The sequence below is a fragment of the Colletes latitarsis genome, chromosome 2 (assembly GCF_051014445.1).
Source record: "Colletes latitarsis isolate SP2378_abdomen chromosome 2, iyColLati1, whole genome shotgun sequence".
In the NCBI taxonomy this organism is placed as follows: Eukaryota; Metazoa; Arthropoda; class Insecta; order Hymenoptera; family Colletidae; genus Colletes; species Colletes latitarsis.
Genome location: NC_135135.1, coordinates 13,851,317 through 13,876,664, shown reverse-complemented (window position 1 = coordinate 13,876,664; position 25,348 = coordinate 13,851,317). Strand labels below are relative to the sequence as shown.

The window sequence follows — 25,348 nt, the reverse complement described above, 5'->3', positions numbered from 1 at the left end:
TAAACCTTCGATAATCCTCCATGTATAGGCGCGAGTGCCATTTAAGTTCCAATTCTAGAACAATCCGGATTGGTAAAACGTACGTCATCTTGTTCTACCAATCGAAAACCTTGGATTTTCTGTGTGCTGTACAGGTTTAAGTACAATGACTCATTTCGACATGTCAAGGTTTAATGAACGCTAGTAATTGTTAAATTAGTTTAGCTTACTCGTAATCGTAGTATCAATTTAATACGGAAAAAGTTTGCTGAATTAAGGAATGCAACTTCTACAACTGCATAAGACATATTGTGACTACATTGAGAGAGGAAAACGTTGATTTCCTTTGAAGGAATGTAAATTTTATATTAATACTTGACATGAATCAAACGCATCGAGACATAATAGATTCATGTTACGAATCTATCGTACCTAAAATAGATTTAGTCAAGTTATGGCCAAAGTTATTGGAAAATAAAGTTTTTAATAGAGACGATGTAAATATTCTACGTTGGAAGGTAAGAAGACTGTTTTACATGTTTAATAAGTGTATGAAACGAATTGTATAACTAGACTACTTTAGAAGAGTTTCGCGGACGAAGCAACTGTGGGAGACGTATATTTAACTGTAAAAACTCGGGGACCGTTTGCATTTGACGGTCTTCTTACAAGTCTCCGGCAAAGTAATCATGGCAATTTAGCTGATACTTTAGAACAAAAGAATAGCACGTTCCTCAACAATGAAATACAAACGAACGATAATGAAGAGACTGTAATAAATTATAGTACCACTAAGGAAACAAACTTTATTCCAACTATAGAAGGGTAATGTTAAAAATATTTTGAATTATCTCTATGTATTGTGAGGTTATGTTTTACCAAATGTTATTGTACTTCATTCTTTAAAAAACAGGCAAGATAACTTCTTTCATAATATGCAAATGTCGGATGAACCCTTACAAATTCAAGTACGAAAAGCTACAAAGTTTTTAGATGGACCTGTGTACGAACATGTTCAAAGATATCCAATGCGTAGTAAACCTCGTGGATTAGTTTTAATAATTACAAATATACAATACAAATATTCGAATGAAAAACCTAGAAATTCGGCCGCGCATGATGAAGTGAATCTAAGAAATTTGTTTACACAAATGGGTTTTATTGTTATTTCTCATTTTGATCTAACGGGGGAGGTAAATAATTCTATAATTTCTAATAAGCTGAAGAGATTAGAAATCTTTATACATGACAATCTGTATTGTTTTTAGGAATTATTGAAGAAAGTAAAAGAATTTTCTCAACGTCAAGATTTACGGAAAGTTGATTCATGCTTTGTCATTGTCAGCAGTCATGGTAGCGTAAGTGCCCATTCTGAAATCACAGAAATAGAAGGCGTGGATTATAATCCTGAGAGTAAAGTACAGAATTCCAAACGTGTTTTATGCGTGGATATTTTGGACTATTTTACTGCAGAAGCTTGTCCCCATCTTGCAGGGAAACCAAAGATTTTTATCTTTCAATTATGTAGGTAGGTACCAATATTCTTCAAGTATTATTTCTTCCTAAAGCAAATTAAAAATGTATATGCTTTAAAATCTGTTCATTGAAACTTATAAAATTATTATTAATGAATCTATTACTATCAGGGGAGAAAAATCGCAAAATTCAATAAAAATACCGAGACACACGACGGATACAAATAATTTTAATTCGTCTGAGGAAATGATCCATCTCAAGGCAAATGGTAACGAGACGATTAGAAATTACGCGGACATGTTTGTCGCACACGCTACTCTTCCAGGATACGTTGCTTTTCGAGATACAATAACTGGCAGTTGGTTTATACAAATTTTGTGCGAAGTATTTATGAACTATGCGTGTAAAACTCATCTTCAGGATTTACTAAACATGGTGAACAACTTTTATTGAAATGTATTATTGTTATTAACCGTAATTTAATTAAAGTACATACAGCTAATTAATGTTTTGTAGGTCGATGAACGATTAAATATACAACGGACGACGAAGAAAGAATGTCAAACTTTAGCGGTAACATCGATAGGATTTAATAAACATTGTTACCTCAACCCCGGTCTTTTCGAAGAAACATAGTCAAAACAATTTACGATAAAGCAACCTTTAACACGTTGAATGCCATTATAGATACCGATACTTTGTCATAAACAAATCCTAATATTTGTAAACTTTTATATGAAATTACTACTGTTAGGAATATTATAATAGAATAAGCACACACGCCATTAAAGTATTAAATGTTCCTAGTTATTATATACTGAGAATAATTCAGTATGAATGGGAAGCCAGAAAAAACTCATTTGGCATTCAATGTGTTAAAATATTTATCAAAGTTGTTATTTTTATATTCACTTATCATGAATTATCGAAGGAATCTGATGAAGTTTATCCATCAGACGAGTTCGGATTGTTTTATACTTTTTATTACATTTTATAAAATTGATTAAGAAATATATAAATTTATACATAATCTACATATAATTTATTCATGTGCAAAAAGTTTCTTAGCTTTTCGAAATCGTTAGTCCTGCTTGTTCTAGTAATACTATTAACGAAAAGCTACGGTTATACGTAAAAATTCATCAAATGAAAATTTTGCTACAGGCGGAAACTAAGAATAGGTTAGGTAAGTAGCGTATTGTGATGATAGTTAACCCACATTTAATTATGTATATTAAATTTTAGTACGATTCACCATATAGTTTCCCAGATATTTAAAATTCATGTTTGCCTTGTTGTGTCCAACTGATACTCTATCAGTAACGGAGATTGAAGCTAAAGTTTAGGCAAAATGAATCAAAGTTTCAATTTCAGTGAAATTGGCCATAAGATGCAGAGATGCTAAATTGAGCACCGGGTGCATTACTCACTCACACTATGCCAGATCACGCGTACGTGAATTCGTAGAATTTCGGAAAGTAATTTCGAACCGCCTCGTAGGAGTCTAGAAAGCCGCCCAATTTGTCGTGGAATAGTTCGCCACTTTCACCGATAGATGGCGTGCATTTTTTCGACCTCAAACCCTCTGGTGCTAAAACGTCCAAGTTTATCGTGGAATAGTTCATTACCTTCAACGCTAGATGGCACTTATTTATCGACCTCAGACCCTCTGGTGCTAAAACGCCCAAGCTTGTCGAGAAAACCATCTAGCGTTGAAGGTAATGAACTATTCCACGACAAACTTGGGCGTTTTAGCACCAGAGGGTTTGAGGTCGAAAAATAAGCGCCATCTATTGTTGAAAATGACGAACTATTCCACGCAAACTTGGGTGGCTTTCTCGGCTCCCACGAGACGGTCCGAAATTATTTTGGGTAGCTTCAGCGAATCGAGAAAGAGAGCATGTGTCAGTTTGCCTTTGTCAACTTTCTGAAACTCTACGAACTCACGTACGCGTGATCTGGCATAGTAAAGTAGTGCACCCGGTGCTCAATCTGGCATCTCTGATAAGACGTCGAAATATGATTAATCTAAAAATTAGATTTGTAACTTTCTTTACGCCTATGCACCCTTGATTACGGTGCTTGGTAAATATGGCGGCGTTGCACTTATTCGATATCGCATAATGAGATATCTACACTAAAAGAAAGCGGAAAAGTCATTTTTATAAAGATACCCTGTAATACAAAATTTGTTCAAAATTTTTAAATATAAAAACGTTTTCAAAGAGTAAATCTACGATACGATTTACATGAGTACAATTTTCCAATAGAAGTAGGGTTATGTCATATAGTTTATTTTTTTAATTGAATTTTCTTTGCATATTTTTTTATGTTCTGACACATTTTTTGTATGAAACTTTTACATTACAAATGATTTTTTATGACGCTTCCACTTGTAAGAAATTATAATCGATTGTAACCATGCGATGTTGTTATGACCTACAACTCGAACACTACGCAACTCAAGAATACTGTTTCTTGTTTTGCAATTCTTAATTTTATCGATATTTTCATATTCCAACCGGAGTAATTGTTAAAGTATCAATATTAAAAGTCATAGATAAAAAATTGACAATTTTAAACTAGATCAATTTTGACTAACATTGTCGGAAAACGGCTACTATAAAGAAAAGGCGCTTTAAGTTAATACCACCTACGAAAACTGTTTGTTGTATCTTGATTTATGTTCTAACGATCATTACAGCAGTATATTAAAATTACAAATTACATGCTTAGCTATATTCTAAATTCAATTAGATGAAAGGATGATATCCCAACACTTTTACATCTATTAAAGTTTTCCGTAAGTACGTCGCACGTACAGTTCGTGTAATCGAACAATTGAATTTTCGAAAGAAAGAATAATGAGAATTAGTTCAAGAAAAAAATGAGCAGGGGCATGCTTTTGACAAACTTTAATTATAAGTGTACGAGTTCCGTTTGAAGATTCTGAAACGACGTAAGAATTACATCGACACAATTCAGAATAGACTCAAGTTTTTGATACAAAAGGAAAACTATGTGTTTTTATTGTCTTTCGCAAACGAATAAATTAAATGTATTTTTTCTTATGTGTCTAATATTGTTTTTGAAAAAGTCGAGCATAAATATTAATTTAATTTTTTAGCGCTGCTTTGAATACCACTCAAGCGAACGAGTCATCGCCAAGACTATCGGATCAAAAATAAAAAAAAGGTAATTCTCGGTTTTCATCGAAAACGTCGAGAATAACGCTCTTCTTGACGCGTATGTTTTTGTTTAGGTTTTCCTTTCGTTATCGTCCTGTACATTACCAAGTATAAGTAGTATATATAGCATTTAATACAAAGATTGCGCATTGGAAGAGCGTGGTCTTTTGATTTTCTCCAAATTCTTGATTACCAAATCGTGTAGAGAACAATAGCGGTTACGGACTTCGCACATAACCAACCATAAACTCACATACTCTTTTTCGTCTAATTCTTCGACCGCTCTTCTATAATCACTGATGTGTGGATACTTTGCAACTTTACTAACGATCTTTCCTCTAGAGATAAAATACCTTTAAAAAAAAATAAATATTCTTACTTAATATATATTTTTTATTTTATAGAGAAACAATCGTAAGATATTGGTTCTCGCGTTACCTAGATATTTGATCAAAAAATGCACCAGCCTCGCTTTCGACTGTTTGTATTTCGGCAAGCGTATCTTCCTGAACCGATACACCGAAATTATTTCCATCTTCGATTTTTGGAATTAAAAATGAGATCCACATTTTTAACTACAAATAGAAAATTTAAATTCGTATATTACACGCGGACGACGCCTTACAAAAATTTCTATTACTCATGAGAAAATTTCTTTACATTTGGGGCTTCTGTCTTGTTATGTTCTGAAATACATACCAAGTTAGAATCTTCCAACAGCTCACGAATATATGGTTTAACTATGCGAATAAGTTCACATAGAGGCTTGTTACAAGGTACTGGTCCATTGGGTAGTACCATTACTTTGGTTCCGCTAGTATTGTCTACGCTATTGTCTACTTTTTGTTTCTTTGTAGCGGGTGTTTCATCGGAATGATTAAGAATTATTGGATCTGGAATGGGCACATTTAACTCTTGATGAACATCCGACAGTTTTCTATTACAGAATCTACATGACTCCAATAACTCGTTTAATTTGACGATTTTCTCTGGGAATCCTTTCAACAATAGTTGTTCAGCCTGAATAATTATATAAATGTGTATTATATATTGTTAATGACTAAAAAACAGAAATATACATTGCAATAAAACAGCATTTAAATAATTACTTTAGTTTTAAGGGAATCCTTGTATTCTTGTACCTGTAAGACAAACTTTAAAGATAAATATATTAAGTAGCATGATCAGAAGGAATTGGAGCAATATTTTAATTTGATTATGAAATCAATACAAATATATCTTGAATCTATAAACCAAACAGAATTGAGTACAAAATAATTTATTATTAAATAATAAGCCACAAAAAACGACGATAGATAAATTTGTTGGCTTTATCCGTAAAGGTATAACACCAGCTAGAACAATAAATGATCATAAAAAATCGTGTAATAGTTGAAAAAGGGCCATTATAACACCTATACAACAATATTTGGACGTGTGGGTTTTGCCTCAGAGATAAGATCACCACACAACTATAAGGACTCAAAATACGGAGTAATTAACAAACGATACGTCTAAATATTAACTGTACGATTAAAATATCTTTTGAAAATATCGTTGAGGAGAAAACAATCATTATCTCGGTCATAATGATGCCGGTCTGGGTCAAACGTTACATTGACCAACGATTCCTGTCTATAATTTGTGAAGCGGACAACGTAATCACCTAGCCTGTCATTTCAAGTGATTACAATGAAAATCGTAATACAAAATATTTTACCTTCTGTGCTGTGATATCCGCCATTATACACTTCATAAAAAAAAAACTTTATAAAATATAACCACACTGTCTCTTTATTGTAACGTACAACTTCAAACAGGAAGTCCCGATGCATATTCCTACTACGCCATCAAATCAGAATCTGTAACTTTATATGATAATTTTGCCATAATTTTAATTTTGTTGTTAATCGCAAGAACTTTTTCTCCCTTTTTTTCTTCCAAATCAAATTAAAATTTATGGACTTATGATAAGTTTCAAAAATATTTTCTAACGGACAATAACAATACCAAACATCGTGTCAACTTCATTTTTTGTACATCAAACAACATATGCACTATACAGAATTACTTCCTTACAAAAAATCTTTTATTAAAAATTAATTATGTACAATTGAAATACTAGGTAACATAAAATTATGGGATTCAACAAATTATAATTATACTCGTGATAGCCTAGGTCGGTGGAATATCTGTTTAAAATGATATTTTACTTTCAATCGATCATATTATGAATAAAAATCGATTTTCACGCTCATAGTAATTCGTGATGTTTTCTATTATGAAAAATAAAAATAAAAGTCAAATTTAAACAAACTTCATAAATGGATGTAATTCTTTAAAGAAAAAAAAGGGTAAAATTTTGCAATTTTTCAGATTTTTCTAGTATTTCGAACAGGATAAATAAGTAAGTAAAATTAATCATTTCGCATCATAGCACTGTATTTCGTATTTTGCACATCACGACGTCATCTTTCCAATCTGTTTCCGAAGAAAAAGTTGACCAACAAAAGTACTACTGTGTATAAGATTTACCACCGTGTGTATATGTGTAATCAAAAGAAAGAAAATACACGGGCGTACGCGTACGTGGGTACAATGTAACATACAAAAGAAAACATATATTAATATTTTCAATCGAATCGTAGGAATTTTACATTTTGAAATAAATAATATTGTCAAATTAGTACCTATTGTAAAGAAAATAGAATTGTAAAAGGCAGGAACGAGTTTTAAATTATCTAACGAACATCGGAAAAAGTGATTTAATTTGATTCGTAACGACACGAAATGATAGTTAATGGTAATAATAATTATAACAAATTTTGCTGGTAGAAATATATATTAAATACGGCTAAGTGAGTTTTTTCGCTTTTTGATAAAGTGTGTCGACGACCTTCCCCATGCTGTGTATCGTATCCAATGCAAGTTCGTAAGTCTTGTCGCGCGGAGTATCTTCGAAAACGATTAGAACACCTTCACCCTGATCGAGAACACCTCTTAGCTTTTTATCCAATATCATTTGCGAGAGCTTCTTTTCCACTTGAACGAGCGGTAATGATATACAGGTCGCAATATGACTAACCTACATCGAAAGACAAAAGAACGAGTTTAATGGGTATGCAGGAATCTGATTATGAATACTGGATCGATCGGATTGAATCGAACCATATCAAGATAGACAATCGTGTACCTGTACGCGTGAATAAGGTTCGACTAAACGACACAAGTTTTGTTCGAGCATCGCGTCGTAAAGAGAACCGAGATGAGCGCGTACGATCACATCATCTTCTAGTTCTTCTCGATACTTTTTTACAGCACTCTGAAAATCTGCCAGCGAACGTCGATGACTCGCTTCGGCAACTGCTCGCATTGCATCCAAATCCCTTCCAGCATATTTAACGGCTAACTTTCCGGACATTATTGATTGAACGTCTTCGGGCGTACGTAACATAATCTTCGATAGTAACATATATTTCAAAGCCGTTAAAGCTTTCGGGCTCTCGACGCTGTCGTATCTGTTAACAATGATAGAAAGATGTAAACTACGAGCAAGATTTATAAAACACCGACCAGAATACCATTTAGTGAAATAATAATTTACCCTTCGAATGCTTCGTAAAAATATGAATATGCCGTTTTAAAATCTCGTTCGTCGGCAGCGTGTAAAATCCCTGATTGTAAATCTAAAGCAGCCTGCATTTTGGGCGGACAATAAACTGCATTGGCAGTTGTTCGAGCACTTGTAAGAGCTGCTCTTGCTTTGGCCAAATTACTCAATGCATGATAAGTTTTGCTCTCTAACAACTGGACCTCTATCAACAGTTGTTTGTCATCTAATTTCTTAAGCTCCTTGAGCAATGCTGATCCTAATTGCAACGCTTCGCTATACATGCCGGTATCGAAATATAAAGCTATCAAACGTGCCTCCAGTGATTGCCTTAAAAATGTTCTACGTTCTTCCTTTGCCCATTCTATACATTCTTTACACAACTGAACCTACAAAGAGAACAAATTAAAATAAATTATAGTCTACTAGTTAGGATTGAATGATAAGCATCCATGTCAATACCTCGATACCAATACCAGCTTCAAGGTCCAAGAAAAAGTCCACTAATGATCGTACAAGCTTAGCAGCTTTAGCTTTACTAATTAAGCTAAGAAAAGGCCTGGTAGCTTTTATCAGTTCAGCCAATTCTTTTGCCTTCCCTTCTTTTTTGTAAAGTTCACCAAGATGTAGAATACCTTGTTCCTTTACCCGAATGTTATCTTCATCGTCTTCGGTAACACCGATACTCGGATCGGAGACAATTTCGTTAAGAAGCGAAATACCTTCGCTACGATTCGTCATCGAAACTGCTTGTGCCCGTTCGAACAACATTGCACCGGCCATTTGAACAATTTTCACCGTTTCGAAAAGACGAAAATCAGAAGACGGATAACCTCTTTTCTTCCCCTAAGACTGTGAAGATTATTTTCGGAGTTAATAATCCAATTTTTTTTTAACACTTCAACGTTCAATCTTGTGTCGAAAAGAATCTATTAATGCGTTAAATGTCGCATGTGCTTCTACACACAGCTAGAATTAAACTTTGCGAACGTTTTCTGTGTTGTCACTTTCTTCGCTGACCGCTTGATCCTCGAAATCACAAAACTCATGTCACGCTGCTACGCGAGTCAATGCAATCACCAACTCTTAAAAATTTTCAAACTAATGTATTCTGTTTCCAATATAATTTTTGTTATTATTCTTAATTTTTAATCGCGTGACTATATACGTTGTCAAACATGAAATTGTATTTTTTCGATATACTTGAAATTTTTGCTTTCATTTCTTTGGTAATTTCATTATGAGTAAGCAAATAAGGGAGTAAGAGAAGATAAGAAAAGAAAAACAGAAAAGACTGATGCATTATTCTCGAAAATTCGAAGTATAGGGTAAAAGACTCAATTATTGCCATCTGATCGAGTAATTCTAATAATATTGCACTTTTGTCGTATTTATCTATTAAAAAATATAGGTTCCTTCTTTTATTCGTTATTATTTGATATTTTTAATTAAAAAAAAAAATTATTACAACTTTCATAGTCCTTTATTTCTAAATTCAATAATTTGAGACGAACATTTTCGGATCTATTACTGTCACCCCTAAAATGTAACCGCATTACTATTCACTAATCAAATACCCTCTTACCTAACATTCAAATTTACTTATTAATGAAGTTCGATAATATTTTGTCTTGCAAATTTCTATAAATAAAAACTTATAACATACTACAATACTATAAACAAGAGTTGATCTATTTTTATTCACGAAAAATGAATACAAATTTTAGATTGATTCGTGAACTAACTTCTATGTATATTTCATACAAAATTACTAACATAAATTAAGTGCTGTCTTTTTTATGATATTAAATGCATTTAGTAGGTATGTTAGATTTTTGTGTATATACCTTTATAAGGTGTATTCGGTATTTCAAATAAAACAGTTTAGATTTGTAGTAAATGGGTTAGGTTTGGGTCTTTTACCCTAGGTTACATCGACAACTAAGTAATGTGGTTTTTACCACTACTTACTTTTGCTATTTATCTTTTTTTTATTAAATAATCGTAATGTTTATGATAATTTGAGTTGAATGGCGTGAATAAATTTTAATTCAATATACTGGCAAGGGGATAGGGATTTTAGTTTTTTTGGTTATACTTAATAGTGTTATTTAGTATAATCAAATTAATTTCGAATTTTTTCAGTATTTGAGAGTATTAATTGCAGAAAAATGTGAAAATACTGAATAATAAATATCTTTAATCGAACGTTCTTTAGATCGGTTTACTGTTTATAAATTACCTTCGTACGATTAAGAAATGAAAGCATTTCCAGGAAACAAACCAAGGTCCAATTTGCCCTTTCAAGTGGCTTTATACATTAATCTGTGGCTTTTTCCAATTTGGCTGTTGATCGCCATTGTAAATATAGACGCTAAAGTAAATACAACGTTGCCTTTTACTATAACTAATCTTTAATTGTACATAAATATCACAAAATTATTTTCTCGTCTTACAGTACAATAATTTAACGAACATTTATAAATTAATAATATTAGCGGTATTTCTAATACTCTCGGTATCTGAAAGTTTAAAGCTATATTTGGGATATCTTGGAAATCTTGGTGGCAAGGTAATCATATCCTACATATATTATAATTTTTTATCTATTTGTTGTGCAAAAAGGTTATTGCTAGATTTCAGAATTGACTAGTTGTTGGTTGATCTTGATGCTGATACAATTTCCTCTGATGTTGTTTCTTCTTTTTGATCGAGCAACATTACTGGGAGATAGTGAAGTATTTATGAATTCTTTTATGGCTTGTCTTCTCTTCATCGAAATTGTCACAGGTACAATTGCTCTGAAGAATTTGGCAGATCAACGTGCCAAAACATTTTACTTGTCACAACTATGCAATTCTTATTATAAATATTAATTCAATTATAGATATCCCATATTATGTATAACTTTTATTTATATTATATTACATTAACAAAATTTTATTTCCAAATTGTATTTATATGTTTGGATTAATGCAAAAATTGCAAATCTTATATGCTTTCTTATTGTTTTTGTAATACATATGTATCCTACTATGCATTTATGTAAAATTCTTGATTGATATTATGTCCTAAGTATTATTACATAATTGTACATCTTCAAATAATTTATTATAATAAATTGTAATCTGTATGTTCAATGATATTAATATTAACAATTAAGGTATTTTATGTTGGGATCTCAAGATTGTGGGTTTTATAAAATAGTTGTATTGCTGTAACGTTTTTTCGCAAATTTATCAAGTAGATTTCCAAGTCGTTTATAATAGTATCGTTATTGTCGGCTTGCCCGTCGTTTAATGCTTGTAAAAGTTTAGAGCGTGTGGGTACCATACGTGAAAGAAGCTGTTGATAAAATTTAAAAACTTATAAAATGTATCATTTTTTGCGTATAACCGGCCGATAAATAAATACGCGCTTACGTCGAAAAGCTGTTTTGCCATCCAACCATGATACGATTCTAAAGCTTCTTCGTAAGACCTTTTGAGAAAAGCTACTAAATCTTCCGTTGGTGTACTCGTTTTCGAGTCCTCAACGATTTTCTCAAAAAACAATAAGATCATATGTAATCCTCTGTAATCAAGGAAATTGTTAACGAACGAACTAGTGACGGCAAGCATATATTACGCGTACCTAGTTAACCACATCAAAGCATCTAAAGCGATTAATTTGGGGTCGGTGTCTTTTTCAATTAAAATCATGTCCTGTAGAGTCGCATTTATTTGCCTGTTTGTCTCATATCTGGTAGAGAGTTTCTGCAATTAGACTCTAATGAATAAATCAAGACGGACTCAAACGAGTTTCTTGAAAAACTTACGTTAATATTGAATTGTATGTCGTATTTAACCGGGCTAAAAACTTTCCCGAGTTTATCTGAAAGATTGATTGACGATTCGTGGATTCGGTGTAAACAATTTATGCTTTATGTAGGTTATGTTTCATATTAAACACGAATGTACCTACGTACCTACAAGCCGCACAATGTCACGCGCTGCAGTTAGAAATTCTTCGGTATTTATCTTCCCTTCGATGATTTCTGGAAATAGAATTCTAATTTCACTTTTGAGCTCATCCTTGTTCTTTTCTTTGTTCGAGGTGACAGACAGCATAGTTAATTCAGCGCTTGGAAACAAACGTAATATCAATTAAACCTAAGAACTGATATATAACAAAATATATTTTGATTTTCTGATACTTACAAATACGAATGACTGTTCTAATCGCGATTAGACAGGCGAGATTACAACCGTCTCCTGTACTAGCCATGCTGAACGAGAAACAGTAAAATCGCGAGAGTCTGATTTTGTAGTAGATAAAAAGAGTACATAATATTTGTGCGTCTTTGTCTATTCAATGCAAAATCAGACTCGCTCAGCATTGTTAGCACTAGAGTCGGATGTGACGAGGTATCTTATGGAAGTGTGACACACGAACTTCAATACTGATAAGATAAAAAAACGATTGGTTTTCGAGTCATGTCTTCGTTTAAAGAACGGTGATCTTAACAACTATAGTTAATTGAACTATTGAAATCAGTAAAACGAGCACACGCAGAAAATCTTTCTCTTTACAGCGCGTACAGGATTGTTATTTCTTACAAATGCAACGTTTATTTCTCACGAAGCTGACATTTCAGTTTGGGCAACACCAAATCCCATAAGAACTTCGATAAGATTGATTTATTATCTTTATCGAACTGTTTAAATTGTATTTCGAATATTTAGATACTTTATCAGTGTATTTTATGTTTATATTGTGAACTTTAGGATTAATTTTTGATCTATGTATGTTTAATTCTTGTGTTTTAAAAATAGTCGGACATTTGTTTAATGTTCGAATATTTTTGCGACACAAGAATAAAGCATTACTTAATTTATCTATATTATGTTTATGACATGTTTCTTAAGTTGTGATTAATTATTAGTAGCGAATTAGAGAATTATCATTTAGAGGTAGATTTTCATTAAAAAAGAATAAAAGATATATAAATATTTAAATGTGATTATTCTGGTACGTTATTAGAATAAAATTTAACATGGTGAAGGGAATAATAACCTTGTATGAATTTCTCTGATTGCTATTCGATTGAAATATAACAAGATAAATTTTAAAGAAAATTAAACAAATAAATTTCGAAATCGATACCTGTCCTGCGTGTCCGGGTCCGTTTAAAGCCACTCCTGAGATCTAATTTTAATTGTTTCCGAAATAATTAAATTCTTCTAATATTTAGTCTGAATTCCAAACACTAAGAGTGCTGAACTCGAATTCTAGTATGAACCGATAACATTGGAAGTGACACGGAAATAGCAGAAAAAAGAAATCAAAAACAAAAAAATAGAAAAAAGCATTGCATGCGTCTATTCTATACCTCGTGTGTGACGAATAAGTGAACATTGAGCTTTTATATATTTGTGAAGTAGTATTGGTTGCTAGGATACTAAACAGCGATATCTTTTAACTAATACTTTCATTAATCTTTCGATAAAAATGATAGCCAAAATTTTTTGTAACAACTGATAATCTCCAAACATATTTACCTTTTCTTGAATGAATCTTCTATTACGATATGATATATATGGGGACCATTTTACTTTGTAGGCAAGAAAAATACATGTTTCTTTGCGATTTTTTTTTGTAGGCTATTAAAGAGCGATTAATTCCGGTTTTGTGGATATATTTATTATATATTTAACTATATTTACTTTAATAGTGTTCACGATATTGTCTACGCAATGCGCGTGGTACATTTCAGCAGGCTATAACTTCGTTAGTTCTCCGAATTTCAATTTAATATTTGGTAGATATATTTCCGAGACTACATACTAAAAGAAAAGGCAAAACAAAATTCGATTTTTTTAATCCCACAAAGTAGAAAGGCCCCTTAAGTCAGTGATAGTGGCAATGATGGAAATCGTAACAACAATCGTGATATGTTTATACGTATAACGTGGTGTGTATATTTCAGTAAGATCATTTAACGTCGCTTCAAATGCACGGTTTTCTTTTGAGTAGTGGTACATCGGAAGTTTTTACGTTTATTAGTTAACTTGTACTTTTTACTATGCCTACATGTTATTATCACCGATAAGGCATTCTAGTTAGTTCGAGTCCTTGCCTTTATAGGCGTAAATTACTTAGTAAATAGTATATTTGTCGATTGGAAATATTTACCAAAGTAAATCCTATGATACCTACACTGTACATACACGTGTATCTGGAAGTTGCATTGTTCTGTAATTTTATCTCATTTTTACAAAGTCGTTGACAACAGATTACAATGCTAGAGCTACAGCGTTTCTTCTTTCGTTAGATGATTGTTATCTACGTTCATACATGCGTCCGTCACACGTACAAATTCAGTCGATATACAGTAGTGCCCACATAAGTGACCAAGCTCGGGACCGGTCTCGGTCATTTATGTGGGCATGGTTAGTTCTCAAAATAAGACGAAAATCAAGAATACCAATTTGTTGATGGAGGCTTCGTTAAAAAGTTATTTACAATTAAATTAAAAAATTTGAATTCGTTCTAGAAAAATTATATTCGCTTGCGGGGGTTAATTACAATCATTTTTGGTAAATACACATATCCCCGAAATTCTACCCTCCTTCGAGAAAAAAATTCGGGTAGGTGGTGAAATTTCTCGGCGAAAAAAAAAATTGTTCAAATCGTTCTAAAAAAATTATTTCTGATTGCAAGGGTCGATTATAATCATTTTTTATGAACAGATATACCCCCGAAATCCTACTCAGTTTCGAGAAAAAAATTCCTTACCGAAAATATAATTTCAGGCTAAAAATGCTTCCCGTAAATTTCATGCGAATCTTTAAAACACCATAACTTCTGAACGGATAGGACGATTTTAATGTTTAAAAAAGCAAACTACGCGTATTTTGGTGGGGAATATGTACAAATCGCAAAAATATTCAAAAAGTTGGTCCTTGACCCTGCAAAATAAGAAAAACCCCATAAAAATGGTCCAATTTTCAAACAGTCATAACTCCTACAATTGTGAATATATTTCAATGAAACTTTTTTCTGAAGTAGAGCTCATGGGTATCTACAAAAAAGTATTAGACAACTTTTCTGTAGGGCGTCAAACAAAATTATTAAAAATGAAAAACGAATTTTTAAGAAAAATCGACAGGGGGTAGGTGCCTAAATTTTTCGACGAAAAAAAAAAATTTCAAATCGTTCTGAAAAAATTATTTTCGGTTGTGGGGGTCAATTATAATCATTTTTGGTGAATAGACATACTCCCGAAGTCTTATCCACTTTCGAGAAAAAAATTCAGTATTGGCGGAACTTTAAACGTTAATAACTTCTTAACGAAGCCACCATCAACAAATTGGTATTCTCGATTTTCGTCTTATTTTGGCCTCTAGAATCGCCTATTATAATTTTTCCCAGGGTTGACCGAACACCCTGTATTCAATGTATCGATAACGACCGGCGTCAAGTTATACTCTGCACGCTCGATGTCGAAGCCGCTTGGCTTCTAAGAATTGGTGTGGATAACTCTGGTTACTTATATGGGCAAAAATCCGGTCACTTATGTGGGCACTACTGTATCTAGGTTTTCCACGGAAAGCTACGATTGGGATAATATTTACAAAAGATATTGTAATAATAATAATAATCTCTGAGATGTAGGGTTCTTCGTAAGATTGTATAAAACTCTGGTTTGCGAGGTTCTGCATGCGTCTCTCTTTCTAATACACGCATACATATGCACACACGCACGCATACAATGTTATCAATATCGTATAATGACTGAATTGATAAACCGGCTAATGGAAGCTGATCCATCGGGTAGCTGGGCGAAAGACTATACAATGGAATCGGTGGATCACCAGAAAGATATAACTGAGCAGTCGGGGGCGACAAGCATCCTTTCTGTGAGCGAGCTAGAACGGGCTAACATGCAGCGGGAGATTGAACTTTGCCGAGGAGAGAAGAAATTTAATTTAAAAGCGTGCAACAATTAACAATTGGCGACAATAATTAGGCGATTAATGCTCCTCGTTCGATGCAATACGAGACAACACCGCGCTTGACTGCATCGATGGTGGCGGATATGCTAAACTATTTTGATGGCAACAGCGAGACGTATGAAACATGGGGAAAACAAGTGCGATTACTGAGAGCAACGTATTAAGTGACAGACGAAATAGTAAAACTTGCCATTTCGTCACGGTTAAAAGAGGAAACCGTTCGAGTGGTTCCACTAAAAACCCGAGTAATGGCGGTCAAAGAACTCCTGGGAGGTTTACGAGAAATGTTTTTATCACGAGTCAAGCAAGATTCATTTGCGGCAAGAATTCGAACGACGTATTTGGAAATGGGAGAGTATTTGTTAAGAAAGATTTGTGCGTTCGAGTTGCGAGATGGGCTCTTTTATTAAAGGAGTTTAATTATAAAATAGAGCACCGTTTGGGAAATAGTTTAAGACATGTAGATGCGTTAAGCCGGAATCCGCTTTCAGAGTGTATGTTAGTAGAGGAATGTGAGGATAGTATGATTGTGAGATTACGTAAAGTGCAGTGTAAGGATGAGAGTTTGAAACCGATTGTCGAAGCAGTGAATGAAAAACAGTCAAGTGGGTTTGTAGTACAGAATGGTCTTTTATTTAAAGAAATTGAGAGTGACGTGAAATTAATAGTGCCGCGTATTATGCAATCACAAATCATTCGACGTGTACACGAGAATGGTCATATCGGAAGTGCGAAAATGGAGACACTAGTTAGGAGAGACTATTGATTCAGTCTTAAAATCAAAAGTAAAAAAAGTGACGCGTAATTGTGTTCCGTGTATTCTTGCTGAAAGGAAGCATGGAAGACAAGAAGGATTTTTACATTTCATCGACAAGGGAAATGTATTGACCATCTCGGGCCACTTCCAGCTACGCGAAATTGTTATAAGCATATTTTCATAGTTGTGGACGCATTTTCGAAATTTGTGTGGCTGTATGCTACGAAGGCTACAGCTACCTCCGAAGTAGTAGAACGTTTGAAGAAGCAATCGTCAATTTTTGGAAATTCTCGGAGAATTATCTCTGATCAGGGTACAGTTTTCGCTTCTCATGATTTTCGGGAATATTGTAGACCGGAAGCAATAGAACACATTTTAATAACTACGGGAATGCCAAGAGCTAATGGACAAGTGGAGCGCGTGAATAGAACACTCATACCAATAGTGACAAAATTGTCGGCACCAAAACCGGAGGAATGGTATCGCTATTTGGATTGTTGTATGACTAACTCATAAATCAACATAGATACCGCATTAGAATCATCCTTACACAAACATCCTAGTTATAGCTTCCAAATTCCAGCCTTTCTAGTCTTCTGCACCTTCTTACTCGCCCTGTACACGCTTACTCATTCTGTCCGCCGACCATTGCACTAATATCTCTCACCCTTAAATATATAAACGACGCGCATTTTTGGCCTCAGGTCAGATCTCTGAAGTTTGTACTAACGTGCGGAACTTGCCGTAACATATAGTTTTACGAAGTATCGACAATTTACGAGGCAAATATATATTGGATTCCGAGTTTGGCTTCGTTCGGATTGAAGCGTTTACCAATCGCGCACGTTTGCGTATATTCGTCCGAAGGTTCAAAACCGTGCCAAAATACGGTAAGCACGGAACTTCAGAATGCCGTCGGAAGAGGGTATTTGAGTACGTTGCCGGCTGAATCCTCGGCGAAGAGAGTCAGGGCGGCAAGACAATGTGGCGGAGCTGGTGGAACTAGCGCTTCCAAGGGTGGTCGTGACCCCGGAAATTGCCGGGACCCAACCACCATCTCCCCCGACGTTTCTCTAAGCTCTATCACCCGTACTCCGAAACGTGATCGTACAACGTTCCTGTCGTAAAAATAAGTATTATTGTCTTACGAGTAATGTGGAACGAAAGCAAGTAAATGTAAAAGAACAAAGCAGATTTACAGTCATAGCCCGGACTTATGTAATTGGTTTCAGAATAGCTGACGCAAGTCAAGATAATTATTAGATTTAAAAGATGATTTTTTCATTCTTTAGCAATTGTCTGAAGTCTTGAGTCACATACTTATTATCTACATATTTTAAGTCTGATTTAATCCTACTATCAATATGTATCAATTGTAGTTTTAAAGTAACAGTATAGTTTATAAACGGGCAGTATACAGCAACTATTTTACAATACCTCACACTAGGGTGGGTGCAGTTGGAATTTACCTTTCAATTTATATTTTATAATTCGGGTTGTAGAGGGTTAAAAGGGAGAATATTATTTTACCTTTTGCCATCGTATTCGATATCATGATAGTGCGGAGCGGGAAAGTAGTCCATCTCGCTGTTGAACCACCGATGATAAGCGAGGAACGCCGCACACGAAGGCGACCAAAATGTCCGGTCTGTCTGGGAATTAGAGGCAGTTTGTTCCGACGCGGATTGTAGGAGGGTCTTGGTGAAGGATCTGTTAAGTTTCGGACTACCGGGCGCGGATATTCTACCGTGTAATCGCGGAGGGCTTTGAGCGGGCGAGGGTCGTGATGTTTCGGAGAGCGAACGATTCCTTCGGGGGCTATTCAACAGAGGAAACGGTTCTTGCACCGTGACCGTCACGCTGAGCGGTCTGCTCAACGCGACCGTCGTGTGCTGGGGATCTCTTCGTAGAACGGGATTACGATTCAAGTCGACTCCAGACGCACTGATGAAGACCCGGTCGATGTAGTCGACATCCCGACCCATTATTCCCTCGTGAGCGTGACCGAGATCGAACGTGTGACCTAATTCGTGGAGGACCGAACCGAGACCGGTGGCTAGACAGCCACCGTACGTGCCGCGGTAATTGCTGTCGTCCATCAGTTGTTCCGTATCGACGACCGTCGTGTCGAGGAATCTCGGCAACACTTGTGCCATGCAGGTGGGCCACGTGTGCAGGCAAGCCGAGCCGTACAACGCCAAACCGCCGCCGCCGAGGGCCGCGTGACCTTGCGTCCTCGCGAGAGTGTCCTCGTAAGTGAACGGAATTGGTGCGCCCCGATACCTCGTGCAAGAGAGAATCGCAAGATACTTTCGATCCTTCGACCACAAAGGGCCGGTCAATAATTCCACCGCGATCACTTCCCAGAGTTCCAGCTGATTCATCGTGCGCGCCCTGTCGACGTCGAGCGTACTGTACATGATCAAGCATTCCGGACCGTCCAAGTCCCGTTCCAATTGAAACGTTTTTCTCCCGTAACCCGCCTCCCTTAATTTCTCCGCGGTAAGGGCCTGCAGGAGACGGGCACCGAGCCCTATCCTGGTCGCGGCGCTCTCCGGCGAACAATCCTCCCCGCGCGGACCTTGGAAGTATCCGTCGTGGCCAGAGCAAATCACATAGACCGGTGTTACGCGTAATCTGGTGGTTCTAGGCTCGTGGACGAGATGCAGCGTTTTCCTTTGCCCGGCAGCCTCCAATTCCAATTTGTTCTGGCCCCGTGACAATTCCACCACGGCGCGAAACTCACCGGCCACGATCGGCCATTCGGAACTCTGGTTCTTCTGGTTCCGCACGGTGATGAAGCCGCACGGCGTCGGCGTACGGCCGCGTATCAACGCTAAACTGTAGCTCAAACTCTCCCCGTCCACTAAATTCAACACCGATATCTCTTCTGGATTTCCGTTTCGCGCGGATCTGCATTGCCGATTCTCACGCTCCTGCGAGAATTGTCTGCCGGTGTTGTATCGGTACCTACGTTGCTGCTGCTGTTGCTGCTGCTCGCAACGAAGATTCGGCAGATTCGTGTCTGCAAGTACCTGCGGAATTTTTTACTATTTTACGATTAGTCGACGAGACTTAATAGATAACAAACCAGAGCCAACAATGATGAATCGATGAATTGACTGGCTGCTTCCTAAAGGAACCATGCAGTACCATCCACAGACTTCACCAAAACTTTTACCTTGACAACTGACGCAAGTAACGACGGAATAGGAGCAATACTATCTCAAGACAATCATCCATGCTGTTATATTTCAAGAACTTTTAACGCACCCGAAAAAAATTATAGTACGACAGAAAAAGAACTTTTAGCAATAGTTTGGGCAATCAAAAGACTTAGACAGTATTTGCTCGGTAGAAAATTCATAATTCAAGCAGATCATCAAGCTATATTTGTACAGTTAACTAAGGAAATATTAGAAGACTTTGACGAACCCAAATGGTTACATCTTTTATATGATTTATGTTAGGCATGCTCTAAGAAAGAAATCAATATAGGTATAAATGATGAATTAATAAGCAACTATGAAAAAGTACATATACAACTAATGTTATGATTCTTAGCTACCAAATTCCTATAACTTAAAATTACCTATTCACTTGACCCACCTAAAGAATATAGTTCAGAAGAAAAGGAGACAATATTAAAAGAAAATCAAGAAAACCATCAATGGCCTCGGATGCAAAAGTCTGCAAAAATCTGTATTGGAAACAATACAGATCTAATGCTTCTACTTGAAAATCTTGAGCAAGCTCCTAAAGTAACAAGTAATTTTAATCAGTTCAAAACAACACTAAATAATATTGATCAACAAATTGGACAACTACAGTATGAACATAGAATTAAAATATTAACCTCGTATGGATGGACAGCTTTACAATATATTGGATATGGCTCTGTTATTGCAATAATATTATACGAACTTTATAAATGTAATGTATTCCAAATATTCACAAAATGTATACCTTGTAAACTCTATATCAACATATTATGTTCAAAATCTTCTATTGAACATCACCAGAATGTAACACCAACAGCCCCAAATATTCGTGAAGAATTACAACTTCAAAAATTGGCAACCAATCAACCTGCGGTAACACCGATACGTCGGAAGAAAGTACGTTTTGAGGGTCCAAAACGAATTTAAACGAAGGGGAATGTGACGGACACCTTCTTCCTTAATAGATAACAAACCAGACACAACAATGATGAATTGACTGGCTGCTTCCTAAAGGAACCACGCAGTACCATCCGAGGCTCCACCTTTCCCTTCCCTCCCGGATGACACTATAAAAACCCAGTTCCCTCCAGAGCTGGAGCTTCTTTAACAATCTTAACCTTGTACTTAAAGCTTGTACTTAAAACATGTCAAATAAACATATATATATATATCTATAACTTGAAACATCTTATACGTTGTGCGATGTGACAAAGACGACGAAGACGGTGACGATGACAATGACCACGTTGAACGCACGATAGGTTCGCATTGGTGAGTAACGTCGACATCAATGTACCCGAACTATGCGTTAAAAAGTAACGAAGAACGAACGATTCTCGCGCCGCGACCGTGACCGCGTCGATGCGAATGACGATTCCAAGAGGTGCTGCGATCTCGTGGTGATTTACAATAACTCCAAACCGAGTGAAGTCTTCGAAGTTTTGCTTCCATTCCGTCGTGTTTCTTTTCGTCGTTTCAGTCGCGCGGATATACAAAATGTCGCAAGGGATGGGACAAGTCCGATAATTCTGAGCGATTCGTCGATCCACCTTGAATCAGCAATGGGAAGTCGTGCGATTTTTTGGACGTACGTCGGAATAAATTGAACGCGGCCGGGAAAATGCGTACAATGATTATTGTGACCGATTGCATGACGAAAAACGGGGGGGGGGGGGGGGGGCAGTAAAATAGCGAAGCAACGAACAGCAATCGTACGAACTCCGAGAATAGAGGGATATTTCGCGGTTGACGTTAGAAGCGAGACAAAGAATTTGGAGCGACGTGACGTTTATGACAGACGATTTTAAATTCGAGTCGTATTATCAATGATGTACTTGCGCGAGACTGGTACAAATTGAATGGTAGATGCTTCGGTTCTCGACTTACCATTTTATAGAAGCGTGTCGAAACTGTAGGCGAACACGTTAGGAGGAAAAAGAAGAAAGGAAAGAGCTAAACGATGCTTCAGCCGGCTCCGTACACGCGGAGAGAGAGACTGTGGCGCCGAGACGACGACGAACAGTGGACGGCGGGTTGCGGTACTACGGCGTCGCTGCAGCGGCGCATGCAGTCGCGCACCCGCATTCGAGCTTTTCTTGCTTCTCTCTTTCTCCTGTTCCCTTCGTCTCACCCTTTATATAAAAGGGTGTTTTCCACACCCCTGCCTATCCCATCCCTGTACTTTTTCGCCTACCAGTCAACGCGTTAACTACATAAGTACCATCGACGATGCAAGATGCATTTCATTCTACGCTTTTCGTCGAGTAAATCGTCATTTACAACCCTTAAGAGGGTACTTCTGGTCTGGAAGGTCAATTGTTAAGCCTTCTTCAAGAATTTTTTGCGAGAAAATCGTACAACCTTTTTATGCGATTTTTAGAACATATATTCATTATAATTTTATGCATACACCCCATTTTTTTCAATGGAAAATAATGAGAATTGCATATGCTAGTGGTTCCACGGTATGCAAGATTTCAACCGTTTTCGAGATCTTGATTAATATGAATGTAGCTATTGCGAACTACAATAAATACAAAATCTGGATAATTAAAAAAATGTCGATATAGCTTTTGTCATATATTTGGGGTATAAACAGTGTTAGCGTAGGGCCTGGGATGTCTTACTACGGCCTTGCCCTTGCACGTGCTTATTCTGATTAATGATTGATTAATGATGACTGATATCTTCTCAAACTATAATCATTCATTACTCTGTAAAAAAAGGAACTAAAGACTATCGATCTCATAAAAAGTGAACGGTTATTGTAAATCGCGCACGACGATCTATGACGGAAGTAATAGTTACTCGATTACGATTATCGTTCAGTGAAAGAAACTACCTTTGAAGATGGGAAAATAAGGAAATTATACGATATAACTATACTATGCGGGGCGAAATGGCGAGGTTCATAGAATAAAGTTACTTTGCAACTTAACCCAAATTTGTTCAAGTAGGTACGTGTCATAACTCAAGCATATCACTCAGGAAAATTGGCTATATTTTTGTTCAGATAACAAACACCGAACAACTTAGTCTAGATAAACATTCATTCGAATATTACAGATGGAATGAAAAGCTTGACTTACGGTTTTATTATTTCTTTCGAGTTTCGAAATAAATCCTTAAGAATGTATTCTTAAATAGTCCAATCGTCTAAACACGTAAACAAGAAATTATTTATCTAATTAGCGACGATCGATTTTTTCTTAAATTTGCCCTACAGAGGTGAGCGGGTGTCTGACTCGTTCTCTGCAATCTACTTATTATGACGTATGGCAACTTGCCGAATCTGAATTACTCGACGTAGGCACAAATCAAACATTCGTGGCACGTTGGGTCGATTTATTCGCGAGAATCCGAAAAAGTCTCGAAACGTTCGTGGAATGGGGTTGAGAAATGGAAAAGATTTTTCGATTCGATCTTCGAATTGAATTCTACGACCCATCCAATTGTGTCTCGTCGCGGGTCGCAAATTTACTATTTACGGGTGTGGGTTCGTCACTGAATGGGAAAACCGTCACCAACAGCCCTAGTGACCTACTTCTTTCCGAAGGTTACACGAGAAACGGTTTGCATGTTTATAAGTTTGTAATGCGATATGACGATTTGCGTTCCGCAGTTAGCGTTAGCTTCGCCGCCAACGATTCCATGCGAACTATTCGAATGGAACACGACTCGCAGGAGGCTAGAGAGAAAGGAGGAGAGGGTGAAAGATGAACCGCCAGAACCTTTTTATTAAGAAGTAGGCGTAATCGCTTTCGAAAGATTTCATATAGGTTCATCGTTTTGCTTCGAATCGCGTGGCTAACAATAGCACTCGCCCAAGGTATCCATACTCGATTATTTTCTTTTTCTCAAACTAAAAGTGGAAATTTTGTAATATCTACAAAACACAGCACTAAACATGTGATTTTATAATCAGTATTATTTATAATATATCAATAATGAGTGGGAGTGCTTTGGACAGCAGGTAGACTATGACTTAACTTTGAAATGAAAGGAATCGATCGGTGGTTTTGAACGAGAATATCGTTTGAGTTTCCGCATCGTTGTTCGAACAGCATCCGTCTCTCTATTATATACGTCACACGTGTCACGCATACTAGATTATAGTAAAGTTTATTTCATATTGTTTTCAATGAAATACGATTAAATACCGTCTATATTTCCCCGACACACAGTATGAATAAGTCTTTTACACATTATTCCGTTTTTTTTTCTCGTCGCTGCTGCGATTGCGGATGAAATAATACGAAAACGGATAAAATGTTTCATTTTTATTCTAAAATTTAAATCTACCTCAAATTTAATTTAAATAAATTCTCAATTGCAATTTCATTTCAATGCCATTCAAAAGTCACTGCAACTCATACCACGGAGAACATTCTACACGGAGACAGATTTAATTTTTTGATCGTTAATTGCAACTTGAACCGTTAATTGCTATCGTTACAGGCACTCGATCTTCGTAATTGAAAAAGAAACTACTCATAAATCGCAATTAACAGTCAACGATTTCAATGGCGATTATCAATCTAATTACATTTTGTCTGACAGCGGTGTCGTTGTTGTCGCCGCTTCGATCGAGCATAATTACCTTTGTCAAAGTTGCATACATCGCGAATACGAAGACACCGTGACGCGAGACTATTTCAGTCGATATTGTAACGTCTCCGTTGCGAGGGTATTAGAGCGATGGCATTCGATCGACTAATCGCATACGCGCGTGTTCGCGAGAAAAGTAAATTCGTAAACCGTGTCAAGGTTGGGTAACAACGATACTTCAATGTTTTCCTGAGACACATGCGGTGATTCTAATATCGTTTCTAGATGCCTCGCGGCCGAACGTTTGTCTTTCATCGAATCACCGAATTGCTGGGAAAGTAAAGGAATTAGAAACCGGAAACGGGCAACTCCGGAACGCTGTACATTTCTTTGCGAAACGCCATTTTAAAGATCGGAGACGCGATCGAACTTTAACATTTTTCTTTAATTGGGCCTAAAATGTCTTTCATCAAAGCGTTAAAAGCTAAAAAAAAGATTTCATTTTTAAAACAACGAATACTTTTTCATGTTAATCGAACGTTACCTAAATACGATCAGAGATGAAAATAATA

General features: G+C 36.1%; 5 protein-coding genes across 10 annotated transcripts; 1 reads left to right on the top strand and 4 right to left on the bottom strand.

The window, feature by feature from the left end:
* Positions 1 to 26: 26 nt before the first annotated feature.
* Positions 27 to 2,485, top strand: Dronc (Death regulator Nedd2-like caspase). 2 transcript variants are annotated; one of them, XM_076777038.1, is made up of 6 exons: positions 27 to 497; positions 566 to 804; positions 893 to 1,172; positions 1,248 to 1,507; positions 1,626 to 1,890; positions 1,972 to 2,485. In XM_076777038.1, exons 1-6 carry the CDS (start codon positions 360 to 362, stop codon positions 2,089 to 2,091), a joined length of 1,302 nt encoding a protein of 433 aa, XP_076633153.1. In that variant the 5' UTR covers positions 27 to 359; the 3' UTR covers positions 2,092 to 2,485. The 2 variants fall into 2 exon arrangements, with proteins under 2 accessions (XP_076633153.1, XP_076633145.1); XM_076777030.1 differs by having other exon boundaries at positions 32 to 497; positions 563 to 804.
* A 1,630-nt stretch (positions 2,486 to 4,115) lies between these two features.
* On the bottom strand, positions 4,116 to 6,486 carry Reg (proteasome regulator gamma). 2 transcript variants are annotated; one of them, XM_076777078.1, is made up of 5 exons: positions 6,364 to 6,486; positions 5,753 to 5,785; positions 5,343 to 5,663; positions 5,082 to 5,218; positions 4,116 to 4,996 (listed from the first exon to the last, which is right to left on the bottom strand). In XM_076777078.1, the coding sequence occupies exons 1-5, from the start codon at positions 6,397 to 6,399 to the stop codon at positions 4,774 to 4,776; spliced, it is 750 nt and encodes a 249-aa protein (XP_076633193.1). In that variant the 5' UTR covers positions 6,400 to 6,486; the 3' UTR covers positions 4,116 to 4,773. The 2 variants fall into 2 exon arrangements, with proteins under 2 accessions (XP_076633193.1, XP_076633185.1); XM_076777070.1 differs by having other exon boundaries at positions 5,753 to 5,797; positions 6,364 to 6,456.
* Positions 6,487 to 7,064: 578 nt separating this feature from the next.
* On the bottom strand, positions 7,065 to 9,349 carry Rpn6 (regulatory particle non-ATPase 6). 2 transcript variants are annotated; one of them, XM_076777059.1, is made up of 5 exons: positions 9,244 to 9,349; positions 8,716 to 9,105; positions 8,248 to 8,642; positions 7,837 to 8,161; positions 7,065 to 7,728 (listed from the first exon to the last, which is right to left on the bottom strand). In XM_076777059.1, exons 2-5 carry the CDS (start codon positions 9,034 to 9,036, stop codon positions 7,498 to 7,500), a joined length of 1,272 nt encoding a protein of 423 aa, XP_076633174.1. In that variant the 5' UTR covers positions 9,037 to 9,105; positions 9,244 to 9,349; the 3' UTR covers positions 7,065 to 7,497. The 2 variants fall into 2 exon arrangements, with proteins under 2 accessions (XP_076633174.1, XP_076633167.1); XM_076777052.1 differs by having other exon boundaries at positions 8,716 to 9,314.
* A 1,306-nt stretch (positions 9,350 to 10,655) lies between these two features.
* Positions 10,656 to 12,801, bottom strand: LOC143347886 (glycolipid transfer protein). The gene is made up of 6 exons (XM_076777512.1): positions 12,453 to 12,801; positions 12,221 to 12,375; positions 12,071 to 12,126; positions 11,887 to 12,008; positions 11,676 to 11,826; positions 10,656 to 11,598 (listed from the first exon to the last, which is right to left on the bottom strand). The coding sequence occupies exons 2-6, from the start codon at positions 12,360 to 12,362 to the stop codon at positions 11,422 to 11,424; spliced, it is 648 nt and encodes a 215-aa protein (XP_076633627.1). The 5' UTR covers positions 12,363 to 12,375; positions 12,453 to 12,801; the 3' UTR covers positions 10,656 to 11,421.
* A 1,452-nt stretch (positions 12,802 to 14,253) lies between these two features.
* LOC143347875 (uncharacterized) lies at positions 14,254 to 22,257 on the bottom strand. 3 transcript variants are annotated; one of them, XM_076777497.1, is made up of 3 exons: positions 22,116 to 22,257; positions 18,538 to 20,042; positions 14,254 to 18,125 (listed from the first exon to the last, which is right to left on the bottom strand). In XM_076777497.1, exons 1-3 carry the CDS (start codon positions 22,116 to 22,118, stop codon positions 17,912 to 17,914), a joined length of 1,722 nt encoding a protein of 573 aa, XP_076633612.1. In that variant the 5' UTR covers positions 22,119 to 22,257; the 3' UTR covers positions 14,254 to 17,911. The 3 variants fall into 3 exon arrangements, with proteins under 3 accessions (XP_076633612.1, XP_076633593.1, XP_076633603.1); XM_076777478.1 differs by lacking the exon at positions 22,116 to 22,257 and adding an exon at positions 21,651 to 22,097; XM_076777488.1 differs by lacking the exon at positions 22,116 to 22,257 and adding an exon at positions 21,408 to 21,535.
* Positions 22,258 to 25,348: the final 3,091 nt, after the last annotated feature.

Excerpts from the sequence above, each read along its gene's own strand:
- Dronc (XM_076777030.1), top strand. The coding sequence starts at position 360 with ATGAATCAAACGCATCGAGACATAATAGATTCATGTTACGAATCTATC. Across the intron at positions 1,508-1,625 it reads TTTATCTTTCAATTATGTAG|GGGAGAAAAATCGCAAAATT; the intron begins GTAGGTACCAAT and ends TATTACTATCAG. Across the intron at positions 1,891-1,971 it reads TTCAGGATTTACTAAACATG|GTCGATGAACGATTAAATAT; the intron begins GTGAACAACTTT and ends AATGTTTTGTAG.
- Reg (XM_076777070.1), bottom strand. The coding sequence starts at position 6,399 with ATGAAGTGTATAATGGCGGATATCACAGCACAGAAG. Across the intron at positions 5,664-5,752 it reads AGGATTCCCTTAAAACTAAA|GCTGAACAACTATTGTTGAA; the intron begins GTAATTATTTAA and ends ATAATTATTCAG. Across the intron at positions 4,997-5,081 it reads TTTTTTGATCAAATATCTAG|GTATTTTATCTCTAGAGGAA; the intron begins GTAACGCGAGAA and ends TTTTTTTTAAAG.
- Rpn6 (XM_076777059.1), bottom strand. The coding sequence starts at position 9,036 with ATGGCCGGTGCAATGTTGTTCGAACGGGCACAAGCAGTTTCGATGACG. Across the intron at positions 8,162-8,247 it reads TTTTACGAAGCATTCGAAGG|ATACGACAGCGTCGAGAGCC; the intron begins GTAAATTATTAT and ends CATTGTTAACAG. Across the intron at positions 7,729-7,836 it reads AACCTTATTCACGCGTACAG|GTTAGTCATATTGCGACCTG; the intron begins GTACACGATTGT and ends CTTTCGATGTAG.
- LOC143347886 (XM_076777512.1), bottom strand. The coding sequence starts at position 12,362 with ATGCTGTCTGTCACCTCGAACAAAGAAAAGAACAAGGATGAGCTCAAA. Across the intron at positions 12,127-12,220 it reads TGACATTGTGCGGCTTGTAG|ATAAACTCGGGAAAGTTTTT; the intron begins GTACGTAGGTAC and ends TCAATCTTTCAG. Across the intron at positions 12,009-12,070 it reads ACATACAATTCAATATTAAC|AAACTCTCTACCAGATATGA; the intron begins GTAAGTTTTTCA and ends GTCTAATTGCAG.
- LOC143347875 (XM_076777478.1), bottom strand. The coding sequence starts at position 21,680 with ATGGAAGCAAAACTTCGAAGACTTCACTCG. Across the intron at positions 20,043-21,650 it reads AACTTCGAAGACTTCACTCG|GTACTTGCAGACACGAATCT; the intron begins GTTTGGAGTTAT and ends AAAATTCCGCAG. Across the intron at positions 18,126-18,537 it reads ATCGAATACGATGGCAAAAG|GAACGTTGTACGATCACGTT; the intron begins GTAAAATAATAT and ends TTTTTACGACAG.